The sequence below is a fragment of the Dermacentor variabilis genome, chromosome 8 (genome assembly GCF_050947875.1).
Source record: "Dermacentor variabilis isolate Ectoservices chromosome 8, ASM5094787v1, whole genome shotgun sequence".
NCBI classification, from domain to species: domain Eukaryota; kingdom Metazoa; phylum Arthropoda; class Arachnida; order Ixodida; family Ixodidae; genus Dermacentor; species Dermacentor variabilis.
Window position 1 is genome coordinate 119,442,936 of NC_134575.1, and position 19,503 is coordinate 119,462,438.

The 19,503-nt window shown below is 48.6% G+C and overlaps 1 protein-coding gene across 1 annotated transcript in view; it reads right to left on the reverse strand.

The window, feature by feature from the left end:
* Window positions 1–3,025: 3,025 nt before the first annotated feature.
* Window positions 3,026–19,503, reverse strand: part of LOC142591544 (uncharacterized) — a 30,580-nt gene continuing 14,102 nt past the window's right edge. Inside the window, exons 3-4 of the mRNA XM_075703862.1 lie at window positions 17,029–17,136; window positions 3,026–3,252 (exon numbers count right to left, since the gene is read on the reverse strand). Of these exons, the coding sequence (XP_075559977.1) occupies window positions 3,094–3,252; window positions 17,029–17,136 (267 nt within the window). The 3' untranslated portion in view covers window positions 3,026–3,093. The remainder of the gene's footprint in view (window positions 3,253–17,028; window positions 17,137–19,503) is intronic.

The window sequence follows — 19,503 nt, forward strand, 5'->3', positions numbered from 1 at the left end:
ACGCGCAGCAGAGGAGAAAAAAAGGAGATTACTTATTGTGTGAAGTGCTTCGGTGCCAGAAGCTTTTTATTCAGAAATAATACTCGTTTATTATCCACAATCAGACGCGAGCCAGCCAACGACGCAAACGTTCCATTTCTTTTACACATTGTTTTATTTGTTATTTATTGATACGGGAACTGCAGCATATAATGGCCGCATCACCAAAGACGATAAAAAAGACAAAGCGGTGCAAATTGCTAGTGGTCGTCACTTAGATCACTCTTGGACTAGCGCTGAAGATATATCTCGTAAATGGCGGTGTAACCGTGTTACACGTAACAACATTGGTGGAGGGTTGGCTGGGAAACGCTCGTAAAGGACGATATCGAGCCTTCGTGTAGCCCTTGCGCTTCCCTTGTCACTCTTGTGAAAAACATGGATGTAATGGGGAAGGGCTGTGTAGATTATCACAATTAGAACGAAATTGCAAAGATGGACATTTGCACTTTGCCGCCTATTCATGACACCCTAAGCTGTCTCTTTGATGTAACCTACATTTCCTACATCGCCTTGCGGTCGATTTGCTGGAGGATTCCATCGATGGAGTGGGCTGCAGAAGACTGCCCTTGACACCCTTGATGTTATCTATCAGTTCAAGGAGGTGCCATTTGGTCTGTTAACGCACCTGCTACTTTTGAATGAGTGATTGGCTCTTTGCTTCAAAAGTTCAAGTTTTCGATGTATTTGTGTTACGTAGACTGCGTGAGTGCTTTCTTCCCTACGTCATAGGCATCTCGTTCATCTAGCAGTGATTCTTGATGGCTTGCAGAGGGTCGGCCTCCAGTTGAAATCCTCGGAGTTTCACCGTTGTTGCCGCCAAATTACTGTCCTTCGCCACCTTATGGACGCTACGGGCTTGCGTCTAGACCTGCACACTAATTCGCACAGGAAGATCTTGCCTTTTTTCGATGTCAGCCGCTGTGGAATTGCCCTTTTTTGTGTGTATTGAAGGCAACTAGAGTGTTGAATATGAAGATATGCTTTAACGCAGCACTCAGTACCAAGAAAGTTATTGCGTCAGGCATACACCGAAAGAAAAAATGCAAGATTGACGCGATAGCTTAACCAAAAAAGGGGCTGATCGTTTATATGGAAGAGTATATTAACAAAGAAGACTACATTTTTAGCACAAATATGAAAACAAAAGTTAGTATTCCGAATTAGTAAGTAAACAAAACCAAATATGCTGAACCCAATTTATAGCGCAACAATACTTCCTTGCCTTATACCACGTGACGACTATGGGCCAATAGCATACATTCTCGTTTGCCTTATTAATGTTTCTACGAGTTTTTCTACCGCACGGTAAACTAAACAGGAACGAGTCCGTAACTTTACGCTTGCTCCAGACACACAGCTACCCTAGCCCCGCTATCTTATACCGCTGCTATCCGCGTTTATATCCAACAGACGCGTGTAAAACTTGCGGACAGAGAGCAACGCTGCGACACATGCTCTGGGAGTGAGCCGACAACAACGGTAATGAAACCACCTCCGTTCGCGACGCGTCCATAATCGCGGCCGTTGCCAGAGTACGGGAAGCCTCGAGCTCGCTTCTTCCCCACGCCGCGCCGGCTGCGGGAGCCGCCGGGGACCTTCTCCATCACCGTCGCCGCCGCCAGGAGGCGGCTCTCAAAAGTTCAGAGCTGGCAGACCAGCTCTGGGCCGTCCGGAAAGCCAAAGGTGCCGGCCGAGTCCAAGGACTTCGAGCCGCCACCTGAGGCCACCACTACAACAACTGCCGGACTATTCTTTAATAAAGTTCCTTCTTCTCCTCTACGAGTGTTTTGCACAAGATTTTGTAGATTTGTATAATGGCGAGCACGTTTCTGAGTTATCGGAAGAAGTGCGTGAACCTACAGGTTCTCATTGGCCATTTGCTCTGGCTGCTCGAGGAGCAGCAGAACTATCTTTAGGGAAGCCTGAAAGTAGTAAACATCTTCTACATTGTTTACTAGGTCACGTTTAATTTGAATATACTCAAAGAACTAAGAAGAAGGCTCAACTTTATACGGTTAGGATATAGCTAATTGATAATCATGAAGGCATATGCCACTTGTGGGCAGGCTTCTGGGTCTATCTGATATTTGATTGCCGACGATGGCCGCTGCACATACAGATTTGGTCGTGACGCCAGGCCAGGGGTCATTTTCGCGAGTCTGTTAGCCATGTGGTTTCAGTACGTACATTTGAAGAACCGATACAGTACGAGCTTCCATTTTTAGCAGAACCGACGAGCAAAAGTGTACGGACCACAGGCCCACACAAAAATTGGCTTACTCGTAGTTGAAACATCGAAATTGACGAGTGTGTTTGAAAGTTGCCATGGCCAAGTCTTGACCAAACTGCACAATTTAAAGTTACAATCATAGGCGAAGAAAAGGATGCTTTTATCGCGGCAACGCTAGGTTCCGCATGCTTTTGCTCGAAAGAGTACACCCGGCCACCAATCTTTACAGACCACGGGATGTCAGAAAACATTCGATTTCCGAGCACACCGTAAGAGCAGTCAGTAAAACCGAGCATCACAATGTTGTTGACATATTCACGTATATATATATATATATATATATATATATATATATATTTATAAGCGGTAAATGCGAACACTAGGCTGCGTTCTGAGGCTGCGCAGATATTCAGCTTTTTCTCACATTTCGTGTTCCGTAATATTTGTGGCCGAGTGTATATGCGAGAGTGCTGAATCATTTTACCTTGTAGACCCATGCTTGTCTCACGCGTGTGTCTACTTTACGATTATCTGAATTTTAAAGAAAGCAATACTAGCATTTTGGGACCACCTGCGTTACAGCCGTGCATTTATTGATTCGAACCCGACTAGTAAGGACAATTTTCTCTTCGTACTTCACCAAAGCGTTCTAGCGTGACATCACAGCATAGCTGGACTCCAAATCTGCTGTCTGCACAGCGCACTAAAATCGTCTTGGTGACAGCAGTGACACGAATTATCTTCAGCGAAGCGCATGTCTATTCCACATAATTTTATGCGCGATTCTTCAACAGACTATCGTGCAGTCTGACCGCGGCAGCCTATACTGCTGGAGCCCCGTTGGACAAGGCATGCGGTGGCACCGTGGAATTTCTGTGGTGGATTTGGTTCCTCCGTCTTGATGATCCGGTGCCCATTACCCGCAGAAAGAACTCGGGCAGCTGCTTGGAGATCCTGTTCATCAAAAGATCTTGGGTGGCCTGCAATAATAATGAAATAATAACTTATTCAATCAATCATTTATTTACAAGGCCCACGAACCTCCCTAAAGCCTGAATGCTGGCGCCCGCATAAGTTTAAATCCAAAAACAAGTCACAAAAAACACTGCATGGGAGTCTGTCCTGTCCACTCCCTTTCTTCCCGCACGTATTTCCGCTCAAAGATACTAAATACTGCAGGGTAATTTATTAATAAATAAATCAATAAATAGCAAGAACAACTGTGAAAAGAGGAACGTGCCTACAACAAAGCGCATTATTATTACAAAAGAAAAAGTAGGAGAAAGGCAAATAAGCAATGCGTGCAAGTATGACACAGCAAGCCCAATGTCGGGAAAGAACCATGACAGAAAGTTATCAAAAAGATCAAGATCACGAAAATAATCGTTTAAAGACTCAGTATTCTGTGTACGGTTCATGTTTTCGTGATGAGAGGCAGGAACATAGAAAAGTCTGTGTTCTCTGGTGATCTTGCGTGGAAAACGAAACATGATACAACTGAGAAGTTGTAATTCCGCAATGCCTGAATTGGCGCTGTGGGTGCTGAATAAATAAAACGTTGGAAGCAGGAAAAAAAGGTCAGCAGAATTGCATCTGCAGCGAAGTATGGGCAACGACAATAATGCGACAGCGCTAGAACAAGGTCCAGTGTCCGTGTTAGCAAAGCGATGATGATATATGCTAGAAAATTTTTATGGACCCGACCTGCAATATTACTGTTGGATCTAGAAAAGCCATTCCAGACGACTGACACGTATTCGAGTTGAGGAATACAGTATGTTGTGTACAACTTGCGGTTTTTGTTCCCTCGATAGTCTGAAAACAGAGCCGACAAAGCGCGTACCTCGCATTGCAACGCGTTTAGTGTGAGCAAAAAAATTTATTGTTGTATAGAAGAGTAAATCCAGATCATTGATCTCATAGACTTTAAACAACGGCACAGAATCTACAGAATAAGAAAAACAAATGCTTGCTGTTTTGCGTGTGAAAGTCATGACTTTGGCCTTAGCCGCATTCAAGGTGAGGTTATCGTGTTTGCCCCAAGGAAGTTAAACAAAAACTGCTGGAGTGGAAACTATGCCCCAAAGGCGAAGCCGCACAGGACGGGCATGGTTAAACTGCAAATCAAGGTAAAAATCATGAAGAAGCGCTTTTCGAGCACTTCTCACGAGTTAATCGACCTCCATGGTTAATCACGGCATATCTTACCAGACAGATACTTATCTACGTGTACCTCTCTATTACTGGTTTTAGTATCCTGGCATATCGTATTGTGGAGAACGTCATCAATATGCACAAGAAATTACTAGTTTCCTCGAGAACAACCAGCTTTTATTTTTCCACTTATCCTAGCATAACAATAATAGAGCCAAATCAATTAATCTGCAACCGGACATCACCCGACAAGGCCGTATTTCAGGTGAAGGAGGGGCACGTATTGGCTTCACCTTTTCTCTTAAGAATCGACCGGACCTTCAACTCGAGCTGCTTTTCTTTGACCTCCCTAGTTTACACCATAGAGAAAAAGAAAACAGATCCAACTGCAGGGCACAACAATCGTCAACAGTGCCTATTTTCTTCAAAACCATTATGCCGTCGCCTTGTAGAGGGAAAGAAAAGTTCTTAATAGCGGAAAGAACGTCATTATAAAAATTTTTAAAAGGAGTGGTCCTAATACTGATTCATGAGAGATGTCACATTATCTATCACATTATCAAATTACATTATCATACATTACATTAAATTATCAAATATCACATTATCTATGAAGAAGGTAATTGCGCAGGAGATTGACAACTGAAGAGTCGACAACATAGTGTGTAATCTTGATCAGAGTCAGTGAGTGGCTGAATACTTCAAATGATTTGCTGAAATCAGAGTGCACGGTGTCAACTTGTCCTCTTTGAAATGCTGACGCAGAAACCTGTGCCACGAAATATTAGATATTTGTGATAGTGGAGCAGTCAGTGAAAAATCCATGCTGATTTGTAATCAATGACTTCTTCACAGTAAAAAACAATATACCGGGTGTTTCAGCTGTAATGACGAAGTGCGCCGTGCAGAGCTCCGCAGATGCATCGCCAGCGCTACGCAAGTGGGGCTCGGGCTAGGCGTTGTTCCTGGTCTGACTGGCTAAGCCTACGCTGTTGCGTCTTCCGGTCGGCGTCATTCGTGTCGTCCAAAGCCGTGTCGGACTTCTCTGTCATATTTGGTGGAGGTTTGCTGAGTCTCCTGTAACCCTGGAAATGCGCAGCCGGACTTTCCCTGCCATTAGTGACCACTGAAACGACCATGAGCTCACCACCAACTGCTCCCCAGTCCAACGTATGCCCTGCACGCTCCGTCAGCGGGACCCTCCCATCTTCAGCGGCACTGACGACCACGATGTTGATGAATGGTTCTCATCTTATGAACACGTCATTGTGAAAAACAAATCGGACGACAATATGAAATTAACCATGATCCCCTTTTACCTCACCGGAATTGCTCACTTGTGGTTTCGAAATATCGAGAGCGAAACCCCAAGCCAGACTGTGTTCGAGACAAAGTTCAGCGTAGTCTTCGGCCACCCAACTGTTCGAAAGTTTCGTGCCGAACACCGTCTACAGTCGCACTCTCAGCAGACTGGTGAGACATTTACAAGCTATATTGAAGATGTCATCGACCTCTGTAAACGGGTCGATGCATCAGTGACTGAGGGCAATCAGATCAAGCATATATTCAAGCTTATCGACGAGGACGCATTTCAGATGCTGATTTCGAAGAGCCCCTCTACGGTTGCCCAAGTTATTGAGCTGTCAAAAAGCTATGACAAGCTCCGCCTACAACGCCTCACATCCCGCCGCATCGTTCCACATCAAGAATGCTTACTTCGTAGTACAAGTTACGAAATGTCCTCTTGACTTCATCAAGAATTGGCAGCGACAAAGAGGACCCATGTGTAACAATATTGCAACAAGCTGAAGAAAAATTCCTTTCCATGGGATTATAGTTTTAGATCATCTGCACCGTGTTGACAAGTGTGCTTATTTTTATCGGGCGACCACGTTTGGCCGCCTAACAAATGTCATCGCGCAGCGCAGGACGCACCTGCATGTAAAAGAAGTTTCTGGAATGTTATCGATGGTTCCCTACACTGTCCTTTAGCGCAAATTCAGTAATCTGATTGCATCTATGCGCGACGCGAATACTGTAGAACTTTGTGGAAGACAAGCGGGTCCCATCGGTTAGTCTGGAACATTCGACGACTGGTCTATAAAAGCCGACGCGCTTGACCCGCTGATCCGATTTTTCGACGATCGCCGACTGTGTTCGCCGCTCTCATTGTGCTATAAGCGTAGCCTGTTTTGTGGGCACAGGTTCGCCCAATAAAATCCAGTTTTGCCTTTCCCAGTATTGCTACTGTGTTCTCAACGTCACCACCACGTGACATCTGGTGGAGGTGCTTTACGTTCACGTACCGGACGCCCCAGACAAGCCGTAATATAAGCCCGGACCGCAAAGACAACACCAGCGCCGTTCCGGAACATCGAGCAAGCCGCCGGCTACAGCAGCTGCCCCCGGAACACGGAATTCTACCAGAGACGACCAAGAAGATCGTCAGAGTAGTCCGTCCAGAGACGACAAAGAAGACAGCCCTAATGGCAGCTGGAGCACCGCCAATAGTTCTGCAGCAGCCCAGGGAGCCACCGACGTTCCGCGGTTCCACATTTGAGGACCCCGAAAGCTGGCTGGAGACGTATGAGAGGGTCGCTACGTTTAACGGTTGAGACAGCGACGACAAGCTGCGGCATGTCTATTTCGCACTAGAAGACGCCGCCAGGACCTGGTTCGAGTATCGAGAAGCCACCTTAACGACGTGGGACCTGTTCCGAAGCGGCTTCTTGCAAACGTCTACAAGCGTCGTGCGAAAAGAGCGAGCCCAAGCACTACTAGAAACCAGAGTGCAGCTGCCAAACGAGACGATCGCGATCTTCACGGAGGAGATGGCCCGTCTTTTCCGGCACGCCGACCCCGAAATATCAGAGGATAAAAAAAGTCCGCTTCCTGATGCGGGGCGTCAAGCAAGAACTTTTCGCCGGACTTATTCGTAACCCGCCGAAGACCGTAGCTGAGTTTTCTGCAGAGGCATCCACGATCGAGAAAACTCTGGAGATTAGCACCCGGCAATATAACCGCCAGGGGCTCACGCCGCAATACGCCATCCAAGGACTGGATTCCGACGACCTTCAGGAGACCATCAGGACCATTGTGCGCGAAGAACTGCGCAAGGTCCTGCCTTCGTCGCCGCCCCAAGTGGCTTCGATCGCCGACATCGTCAAAGAAGAGGTGCTCCGATCGCTTGGAGTTCCCGAGCGGCAACAACAATTACCGCAGCCCCAGCCAGAAGCGATGACATACGCCGCCGTCGCACGCCGTCAAGGACCCTCTCCGCGACCACGCCAGGGCCCTGCAACGACGCAATTCCATCGTCAGCCCCCGCCGCCGCCAGCACTCCCACCCGTCGCCCAGCCCACCTACGCGAGGAAGACGGACATTTGGCGAGCCCCCCACCACCGCCCGCTTGCTATCCCTGCGGAGAAGCCGGCCACGGACTGCGAGGTTTCGCCGTCAACGCTCCGCGCCCGCAGCAAGGTGAACGCCCTCGCGATATCGCCGACTACCTCGCCGCTATTCAATGGAGCTCTCGACGACCGTCGCGTTCGCCATCACCAGGCCGCTACCTCTCGCCGCTGCGCCGACCATGCACTGGTCCGGCCCGGGGCCGGTCAGCGAGCCCATATCCGGAAAACTAAAAGCAGCAACCGATGGAGGTGCGGTTGCTGTTCGTCGAGCTGACGAAGATCCTCCGCCACCGACGAAGACGACGAAGAAACCATCTCGACGATCTAATGACGACACGCCGCCGTCCCGACGAAGTCAGGAAGCCAAGACTACACCGACGAAAGACGACTTGACGGCGCGACGTTCCAGCTTCAGTTCAACACGACGCAGCCGTGATCCGACGCCAAGACCCAACTGCAACGCCAGACAAAGAACCACCGACCTTGACGTACTTCTCGACGGCCACGCAGTCACTGCCTTAGTCGACACAGGGGCCGATTACTCCGTAATGAGTGGACACATCGCCGCCCAGTTGAAGAAGGTTAAGGCTGCATGGGAGAGCCTCCTAATTCTGACCGCTGGAGGACACCTCATTACGCCGACTGGAATCTGCACGGCAGAATATCCGTTCATGACCGGACTTGCCCTGCTACCTTCGTTATCCTCCAACAGTGTTCACGAGACGCCATTCTCGGCATGGACTTCCTGAACCAACACGGCGCAATCATAGACCTGAAGTCAAAATCGATAACGCTGTCAAAAGATCAAGCGATACCGCTGGAGAGCTTTCGTAGTGACCACGCCTTGAGTGCTCTCGAAGATCAAGTGAGCATCCCGCCTCGCTCGAGCATTGTTATTTCGGTCGGCACCGAAACAACCGCTGACGTAGAAGGCGTCATCGAAGGCGACCAACATCTACTGCTAGACCGTGAAATTTGCGTCGCAAGAGGGATCGCTCGACTGCATGGACGGAAAACTGAAGTGTTGCTGACAAACTTCAGCCAGGAGTTCAAGCACATCAACAAGGGCACGACCATCGCGTACATCGAGGAAATTCTGAAAACCAGTAATGCGTTCGTCCTCTCGGATTCCGCCGCTTCTACCCCGACGACGATGGTTCCCGGACCAGACTACGACATTAATCCGTCTCCCCGTTATTAAGCAACAGCAGCTCAGAAGTCTGCTCCGACGATACAAAGGCTGCTTTTCGACGTCATCGAGGATTCGACAAACACCAGTCGCCAAGCATCGCATAATCACCGAGGAGTGCGCTCGACCACTCCGTCAGAGCCCTTACCGAGTTTCGCCGCGAGAACGTGCAGCTATAAGAGAACAAGTCGACGAAATGCTGCGCAATGACATCATCGAGACGTCGAAAAGCACGTGGGCAGCCCCTGTTGTCCTGGTAAAGAAAAAGGACGGAACCCTACGTTTCTGCGTCGATTATCGTCGCCTGAACAAGATCACGAAGAAGGACGCATACCCCCTCCCACGAATAGACGACGCATTGGATCGGCTCTGCAACGCTAAATACTTCTCGTCGATGGACCTCAAGTCTGGCTATTGGCAAATAGAAGTCGACGAAAGAGATCGCGAAAAGACGGCCTTCATCACCCCAGACGGCCTCTACGAGTTCAAGGTTATGCCATTCGGACTGTGCTCGGCGCCTGCAACGTTCCAGCGCGTCATGGACACGGTTTTAGCAGGATTGAAGTGGCAGACCTGTCTCGTTTATTTGGATGACGTCGTCGTCTTCGCCGGAAATTTCGACGATCACCTCAGGCGGCTTGCGACAGTACGAGAGACCATCAAGTCGTCAGGGCGTACTCTGAAGCCGGCAAAATGCCGTTCCGCTTACGATGAGCTTCTGTTCCTAGGCCACGTAATCAGCAAATCTGGTGTCCGTCCAGACCCGCAAAAGACAGCTGCCATCGCACAGTTCCCGCAACCCATCAACAAGAAGGCAGTGCGTAAATTCCTTGGCATGTGTGCCTACTACAGGCGCTTTGTCAAGGACTTTTCACGCATCGCCGAGTCGTTGACACGTCTAACTAAATGTGATGTTGAGTTCAAGTGGGAAACGCCGCAGGCCGACGCATTTGAAGAACTCAAACGACGCAGGCAGTCGCCGCCGGTACTTGCGCACTTCGACGAGTACGCCGATACAGAAATCCATACTGACGCCAGTAGCCTAGGCCTCCGTGCCGTTCTAGTCCAGAGGAGAAACGGAGTCGAACAGGTGATAGCTTACGCTAGCCGGTCACTGTCAAAAGCGGAAGGCAACTATTCTACGACCGAAAAGGAATGCCTCGCCATCGTTTGGGCTACAGCTAAATTTCGCCCTTATCTTTATGGCAGGCCATTCAAAGTCGTCAGTGACCATCACGCGTTGTGTTGGCTAGCGAATATAAAGGATCCTTCAGGACGACTGGCGCGGTGGAGCCTCAGACTACAAGAATACGACATCACTGTAACCTACAAGTCCGGACGAAAACACTCCGATGCCGATTGCCTATCACGCGCACCCATTGACCCGCCACCGCAAGATGACGAGAATGACGACGCCTTCCTTGGAATTATAAGCGCGGAAGACTTCGCTGAACAGCAACGGGCAGACCCGGAGCTAAAAGGCCTCGTCGAATATTTGGAAGGGCACACCGACGTTGTCCCCAGGGCATTTAAGCGCGGATTACCTTCCTTCACGCTTCAAAACAGTCTACTCGTGGAGAAGAACTTCTCACCAGTCCGCGCCAACTACCTTCTTGTTGTCCCGTCAGGACTTCGTCCAGAGGTATTGCACGCCCTACATGATGATCCGACCGCTGGACACCTCGGATTTTTCCGGACACTATCGAGGATACAAGAAAAGTATTATTGGCCGCGCCTGACCGCCGACGTCGCCCGTTATGTCAGAACATGCCGAGACTGTCAGCGACGCAAGACACCACCGACAAGGCCAGCCGCATTACTACAGCCAATCGAGCCTCCTTGCCGACCATTCCAGCAGAACGGGATGGACTTGCTGGGACCCTTTCCGACGTCAATAACCGGAAATAAGTGGATCGTCGTGGCGACTGACTACCTCACCCGCTTCGCTGAAACTAAAGCACTGCCGAAAGGTAGCGCAGCCGAAGTGGCGAAATTCTGTCGAAAACATCCTGCTGCGACATGGCACCCCAGAAGTCCTCATCACTAAGAGAGGAACGGCCTTTACAGCGGAGCTCGCCCAAGCCATTCTGAAATACAGTCAGACAAGGCATAGGAGGACGACGGCCTACCACCCGCTGACGAATGGCCTTACGGAGCGGCTGAATAAGATGATAGGTGTAACGCTAAGGGATAAGAAAAGAGCAGATTGGGTGAGGGAACAAACGCGAGTTAATGACATCTTAGTTGAAATCAAGAAAAAGAAATGGGCATGGGCAGGACATGTAATGAGGAGGGAAGATAACCGATGGTCATTAAGGGTTACGGAATGGATCCCAAGGGAAGGGAAGCGTAGCAGGGGGCGGCAGAAAGTTAGGTGGGCGGATGAGATTAAGAAGTTTGCAGGGACGGCATGGACACAATTAGTACATGACCGGGGTTGTTGGAGAAGTATGGGAGAGGCCTTTGCCCTGCAGTGGGCGTAACCAGGCTGATGATAATGATGATGATGATGAATAAGACCCACGCCGGCACGCTAGTAGCGATGTACCAAGGGCGCGATCGGAGATATTTTGTTCGATACGCGTTCTGTTCAGTTGCTGCAACGTCACAAAGTTGCAGTATGCAAAATTTGTGACAGCGGGGCGGAGAGAGCAGCCAATCAGGAAGCGGTGACCTCCCCGGAAGTTTATCTCCGTCGTTTGTCGTCTGCTTGCAAACAGTATACTACAAAGCCAAATGTTTCTCGTCTTCCAATTGAATCAAATCTTTATCTAAAAAATGTATTTTTTCTTCTCAAGCCCAAGCACGTTTTCAAATAGTAGTACGTGTGACTACTGCAATTTATAACTATTAGGTTCTTTGCGTCGTTCCTAGGTGGTGTCGCGCACAGCGAGAAGGAAAAAGAAAAAAAAACGATGGGAAGAGTGGCGCACTTTTCAAGAGGCAGCGACAACATCCCAGTGGCTCGCTGGCACCGATGATCTTGTCGATTTCTCTGTACAACCAACGAATTATTTGTTTCGAGAAACAAAAACGACGCCGGAATTCACTTTCTGCCATCTCTTCAAACGCGTTTCGCACCGCCACCCGCTCTCCTCCTTCCTCTAGAAAAGCCAGCGCAACAACCGAAGTTTCCAACGGAAGCGCCATTTTCTAGAATTAAACTATGAATTGGATTCAAACGTGCCATTCCGCAGCCGAAAAGGCCGCCTGTTGGATCCAATCCAATCCACCAGACGCGCCATGCGAAGCCGTATGATTGCTCCAAACTTCTCAACTCCCGTCGCGTTCGGACGAAATGCTCGGTGGGCGGATGATTGACAGGAGCGTGTCGTCATTTTGACGTCACCAAAAACCGGGCGGCGCCCCGGGGCTGGCGACGTCGGCGCGGAGTAGGCCAATCGCGCGCGCCGGTAACCGAACGAACGCGCCGAACAACCATCTCCGATCGCACCCTTGTCAAAAAACTTGAACCCGCTGTGAACGGCCGGGGAGCAGCTGCGCTCCGCTATTGCCATCGTCGGCGCGCGCCGCTGCTCGCTTGCGTCGAGGATAAAGAGGGCGAGGGAAGCATGTCTCTTACTCTCAAGCATTGTTTGATAACAGCGCTCGTGAAAAACTATAATTATAGTGCGGCGAACGCGACGGTGGCGAAGCGGAAGCCACACGACCGGCTAGCATGCCGTTTGAAACGTACGCTGGTTGAGCCGGCGGGGGTCTCTGGCGACCGCTGTCAAACGCGATGGGCTCAAATTTCACAATTCCGAGTATTGTAGTCATTAGTTATTGCTTTCAGGGACCAAATTAAAGGAACAGCGCTATGAAGAGTCCTGTGCATGCTCGAACACGGGCGCTTTGCGAGGATCGTAGCTGAGATCTTACTTAAGCAGCTTGATGATATATTAAATAGCGTGCCACAATGTCATCTCGTATTTGTAGTCATGAATGTCACAAGTAGCAAATTAATCAAGAAAGCATAAGCTTCAGGTGGCACCTGCGTCTCTCGACAATATCACAGGGGAGAGCATGCCTTCGAGGCATTGTGTGTGGCTTGGCCTGTGGTTGCCCCGAACAATTGCAGCTTGCCCATGTGCTTGACTGTAAACTAGCCAATGTCTCTGGTTTAAAGGACGCTACGTATATCTCATTTTTCTTTAACTGCCTGTGAAGCCCTCTCTCGTAGAGACGAACAATACCTCAGTAAACTATATATAAAATACTTCCAGTGAACCCGTGATAGCGACCGCACCGCCGGTGTGACGCCGTCACTATGAGATAATCCTATATTCTCGTGGCCCTGATCTACTTTACTCGATTCAAACGCGTGATGCCCAATGCAAATCTGATGAACTTACACTGGTCTCATGTGTGCATGAAAGTGGGCCCTAACGACAATGAGGCAGTATGCACGAAGATATGAAAAAAGGCGAGGTAGTGGACACTTTCCAAAATGCCGAGGGAATGGGTCTAACTCAATCGGCTACCTAGGCAAGGCAAACGTCTTCCATTCCCGAAAAGTTTTCATAATCTCACTGTGGGTTTAATTAAAGAAATTCAACGGCAAACGCACTCATTACGTCGTTCCTTAATGGAGAAGTGTGGTCAACGTGTTTGAAATATTACGACGGTGGTTACAGGCCCTTTCTGAAGAGAGCCTTTGTCATCGAAATTACTGCTTCTGGTCTTTTCTAAACAAACTATGATTGAATGGCCCGCATATTGCAAAAAAACCTGGAAGAACGCTAGACAGCAATGAGAGATGTTAGTTTATTTTATTAACTTTTGTTTTCATCGCACTCAGAAACACATTCACAATGTTTATCTAAAAGCATAATGCGACGGCTCTCGCCTTTAAAGTGTAGGATAAAATTGTAATAGGTAATTTCGGTGATTAGGAAAAAATTTATAGTATAAAGGGCTGCATGGAAGTCGGGCAGTTTTGCCCAGGCCACCCCATTTACTCGCACGAAGCGCCGTACCACGGCGGCCGAAAGACCTCGCACCTGGCAGAACGAACATTGCACTAGTTTTTCACGAGCCCTGTTATCAAAAGATGCTTGAGAGTGAGAGATATGATTCCCTAGCCCTCTTTATCCTCAAAGCCAGCGAGCAGCGGCGCGCGCAGGCCGCGGCAGCGCCGCGATAGCGGAGCGCAGCCGCTCCCCGGCCGTTCACAGCGAGTTCAAGTTTTTTGACCAAGACTGTACGTCGACGTCGAACACGAGACCTGGGATGCCGTCCTGCCGTACGTAACATTCGCTTACAACACGGCGGTGCAAGAAACAACACAGATCACGCCGTTCAAGCTGGTTTACGGCAAGAACCCGACGACGACGCTCGACGCCACGCTGCCCCACGTCACTGACGAAGACGATGTTGACGTCGCTAGCTATCTCCAGCGCGCCGAAGAAGCCCGACAGCTCGCCCGCCTACGGATCAAGAACCAACAAAGGACTGACAGCCGACACTACAACCTCCGACGACGCTTCGTCGAGTACCAGCCCGGCGACCATGTTTGGGTTTGGACACCGATACGCCGACGAGGACTGAGTGAGAAACTACTGCGACGCTATTTCGGACCCTACAAGGTCATCCGACGTTTTGGCGCACTGGACTATGAGGTCGTGCCAGACGGCATTTCGCATTCACAGCGGCACCGCCCACGATCTGAAGTGGTCCACGTGGTGCGTCTTAAACCCTTTTACGGACGCTGACGAACATCCTTATTTTGTTGTTTTCTTTGCTACGAGTGCTTCATTTTTTTATTACTTTCGTTTGTTTGCAGCATCGGGTCGATGCTTTTTAAGAGGGGGGTAATGACACGTGTACTTATCTTTATCGGGCGACCACGTTTGGCCGCCTAACAAATGTCATCGCGCAGCGCAGGACGCACCTGCATGTAAAAGAAGTTTCTGGAATGTTATCGATGGTTCCGTACACTGTCTTTTACCGCAACTTGTGTAATCTGATTGCATGTATGTGCGACGCGAATCGTGTAGAACTTTGTGAAAGACACGCGGGTCCCATCGGTTAATCTGGAACATTCGACGACTGATCTGTAAAAGCCGACGCGCTTGACCCGCTGATGAGATCTTTCGACGATCGCCGTCTGTGTTCGCCGCTCTCGTTGTGCTATAAGTGTAGCCTGTTTTGTGGGCACAGGTTCGCCCAATACCATCCAGTTTTGCATTTTACAGTATTGCTACTGTGTTCTTAACGTCACCGTATTATCTGCACCGAAGAGAGTTCACCTGCGTAAGATTGTCTGTGGTTAATTTCCCTCTACTGTTTCTTTTGGCAAGTATTCGTTACCCTCAGAAGCAGTTTCTTGAGAAGAGAAATAAGGCGGTCGCATAAAATCCGGTACTGGTGTCTTGCGTCGGACTACCCATCTAGTAAAAATCATTCCTGACTACTACCACGCAGGCCCTCAGCGTTGCGCAGACTCCTTAGTGAACTAATTGAATTTATCAGAGTAGAATGCGTAAGAAAATTTTTAAAGTACAACCTAAACACAACCTACTGACAAGATAGCGTCGGATTGTAATTCAAATACACCAGAAAACATAGTCTTGTTACGCGGAAACTTTTTTTGCAGCGTTTCTACCATTTATAGAGTGGCGTGCCGCGCTCGGTTACTTGCAACAACATCATCCAGATGGCGCTCGCCTCCGCGGATCCGCTTCACACGCAAGAGGGCGCGTTTCAACCAGAAAGCTCGCCCACTCGCCTTCGTGCAAAGCGTTCGCCGCCAGCCTTTACCGGTAAATGTTATGGTTGCATAAGCTGGAGTTGCCGGGAAGCGTGCGAAGCAGTCAGGGATCTTTGAATGCCATCGCGTCCCACTCTTAATTAAAGGCTAAGCTAAAGCGTTCTCCAAATTTTTTTCGTCTATTTCGGCTAGCTTTGCGTGCGGCATACGGCTATGGTGTGCTAATCACGTCGTTTTGTTGCGACAGAAATTATAAGGACATTTTCCAGGCGCAATTCTGCCATCGACATCACCTGCACCGTGATGCTCCGCACAAAGGACGGTAACATCACAGCCGCGCGCCGTATGCTGTATGTGCGAGTTAAGCGTGGGTGTGCAAGACGATGCTGGCTCGATCTCGCGGACGCAAGAGGGGAAAGCGGGGAGGAAGCGCGCCGTGTTCCGTCGCACGCAAGACACCGGGGGCAGGGGAAGGAGGAGGGGGGGGGATTGTCCTACTCAGGCAGCCGCTGCGGATGGCGTGCCGCCCGGGCCCCATCTTGAAAGCGATCTGCGACGAGTACAGACTCTAAGTTCACCGAGGGCTAATACCTTCGTGTGTGCTGTGTTCTCGCCGCTATATAGTTCGCGTGGAAGCCACAGGCAGCAGAAAGGTGAATTCGCTCGCTGCTGCTGCCACGCTTTCTCCTTTCAGCGCTTTTACAGCCAATGTGGGCAGTCATCGAGTAAGTTGTGTTCACGTTAGCTTGTGCGGGCGTGACCCCATGCTTGTTAACTTAGTAAGCGCATGTTCACAAGTTTAAACGGCCGATAAAACTACTATCCTTACTTCGTATAGCTGTCAACTAATTTGCTTTCGCAATCATTGCTTCGCCGTCAGGGCTAACCTATGAGTTTTAACTTTTTCGTTTTACAATATTTTTTTTAAAATCTAAATAAAGTATATTTCTATGATACCTGTCAGTAGGCTCAATGCAAGTTGTACGCATACGGGTAATATATAACAGTGGTAATGTATAAGTACGAACACTGAGCGTTCCCATTTGTTTCCTACGACTGCCGCCCTTGTAGTACAGTTCAGCTAAGTTTTCTTACGCGTTTGATACACGCAATGGATTCCAGCACAATTTCTATCGAGCTAAGCTCAACAATGTTGGCAATTACGACAATAATCGTTTACATTAAACGATGGTTACGGTGGTTGCGGTGACACAAATGCGCGCACATTTCTTCGGCGCAGTTTGCATCAACGTACAATGTGCAATAGCTGCTGGAATAGCTCCTGTCGTACCTGCGCGATCAACTTGGCGTGTCCTGAGTCTTCGCTGTCCGATGGTTGAACGAGAAAGCGGAAGGCGGTTAAGGAAGCGTTGTCCACTCGGGGTCCGGGCCACGAGATCTGCGCCAAGCGTACAAACATGGGTCGGTTACAGCAGGAATCAGTGAGCAACTTGTTTAGATAGAATTGTAAATGTGCACAACTATTGCGTTCCCGGCCATTCCTCAAACAATGCCTAGTTCGTTCGTCGAAGCACGACAACTGTGGGCATGAAAAACATTCATACCTAAAAACATTAAACAAAGCATTCCATCAACAAAATTATCTCTATGTTCGGGTATGTCTATGACTGTAAGCGAACGCCATTTGCTATGTTTAGCAAGGTCTGCTCTAGATTTCTCGACCTCGCAATGTTGTTCCTTATTGTCTAACACTATTTTACTTATTACTGCTGCTTTTATATGTCAATAAAAAAGAAATTTCGTAAAGTGGCTTAAATTTAAAATACAAAAACAAAAATAACTGCAACACAATGGTACATACTGCTCTTTCCGCGATTGAGCATGAGTTAAGTAGCCTGGATTTCTAGGCCACTTGGTGCATGATGACTGCGTGATAGTCCCAGTAAGTAGAGACGTGAGCACTCAGGCTACTGTGCTGTGCGTTTCTCTTTTTTGTTTTAAGAGTTGACACCTCCACTAGTTGGGGCCATCACACTGTGAACATGAGTTAGTCCACGAAGTCAATGAAATAATACAAAGTTAATATATCGACGCACACGTGCATACTATTCATCACATAGATATGATATTCCTCGCAGTAAACAAGGACAACAGCACACTAAGTGTTAACACAAGCGTAGAATATCACTCTCAATAAAGAAGATTATTAAGCTGGGCTCCCGACACGTCCGGCTAACTTTCTTTTAAACAGAAGGTTACATCACGAACGGTCCTTGCCTTTGCTGACCCCGGCTGCCATTGTGTTGCCGAAAACACCGAGTAGCAAGCACGACCGCACGGGGCACGCACACATAACTTTCCACTAGGCCACATAGGCTGGATTTGAAAGGACCAATGAGAGCCAAGCACGCAATTCTCTTTCGTGTCGTGCTTCAATCTAGATACGCATTTCCTCAGATTCCGCCCACGACAAACTTACAACATATGCTTCGTCCTCGTCGCATCGCTGCATCGACGTTTCACAGTGTGAATTCGCATTAATTTGTGCGTGCATTGGGGTATAGCTGGTGACTGATATAGTGCACAAACGAAGACAGTGCACGACACAGTCGTTGCTACTTGTGAAGGGCATCAATCATAAACACTGCACGGGGTTACGCGTCGCAAGGGATGTAAATAAACACAAGTGTACGCATTGCATAATGATTTATAGTAATAAAGCGTGTCCGTTAGAGCTCCATAACTTCTTTCGAGCCCCCATAGATTCATCAAGTTAATAGAGAAGTATTTAGCTCATGTATACAAGTCCTGAGTAGGCACGCATCAAAAGCAGCCAATGAGCTCTTAGGTGCTTAGGTGTTGGAATAGAACGAAATATTAAATTAATAAAAAACTTCATTTGCCTAGCGTACTACCTCAGTCGGCGTCGACTCGGCGCTTCGTAATTGATCTTGCACACATATATAGACAAGGGAATATGAGCAAGAAACGTGGTTACCAAGCAGTATTTGTATCATGTACGAAAACAACCTCTTTGGTAAGATCTCGCGAACATTTGTGCTGTGTCGTAATAAATCAAGTTTGTTGGTAGTATGATCAAAACAATAGGTCAAATATTCAAGTTAGCTTCCCGGGAAGCTTTAATAGTGCACAGCTAATGTTTGCGGGCAATTTTTCTCAAATGCGTTATTTCCAAATATTGGTCAAGTACTCACTGGAAACCACGTTTTTATGCTTCGTTGCTGTTTTTTGTGGGGTACGAGGTCCAATTTTTTCCGACTGCAATGCTATAAAACAGGCAGCGCCAAGAGGACAAACCCTGAGAGGTAGGGCGACGCACCTCGCGTACCTTAAGTCTCACATTCCGAATCAATCGAATCAAGTCATTTTATTTCAACATCGCAATCCGAAGAACTTCTCTCACGAGACTCTTTATTTAACATGCATCTCAATAAAGACCGGCGCAATAGTTAAGAGAATTCACGGACAGAAACGGGAGAGAACCAGCGCTTAACTCGCCCTTAGACAGATTTAGATAGGCGTCCGCAACCCGCCACTACGCAGCGAGCGAGGTCGTGCGAACGTAGCGAAGCGCGCGTCCACGAAACGGCCACAGCTGGCCAGACGCAACAGCTGAGAAGTGGATTGCGCCGCTGCACGTGCAGCAGCTGGTACGCCCGCACCTTTTGAAAAGCTGCGTGCTACTGCGTACTGAGCGTGAGCACTGCTGCCTCCGCGAGTTTCCTGCGGACACACAACTTGAACTGTCCATCATTATTAGTAGGCTAAAGAACGTCTGTACAGT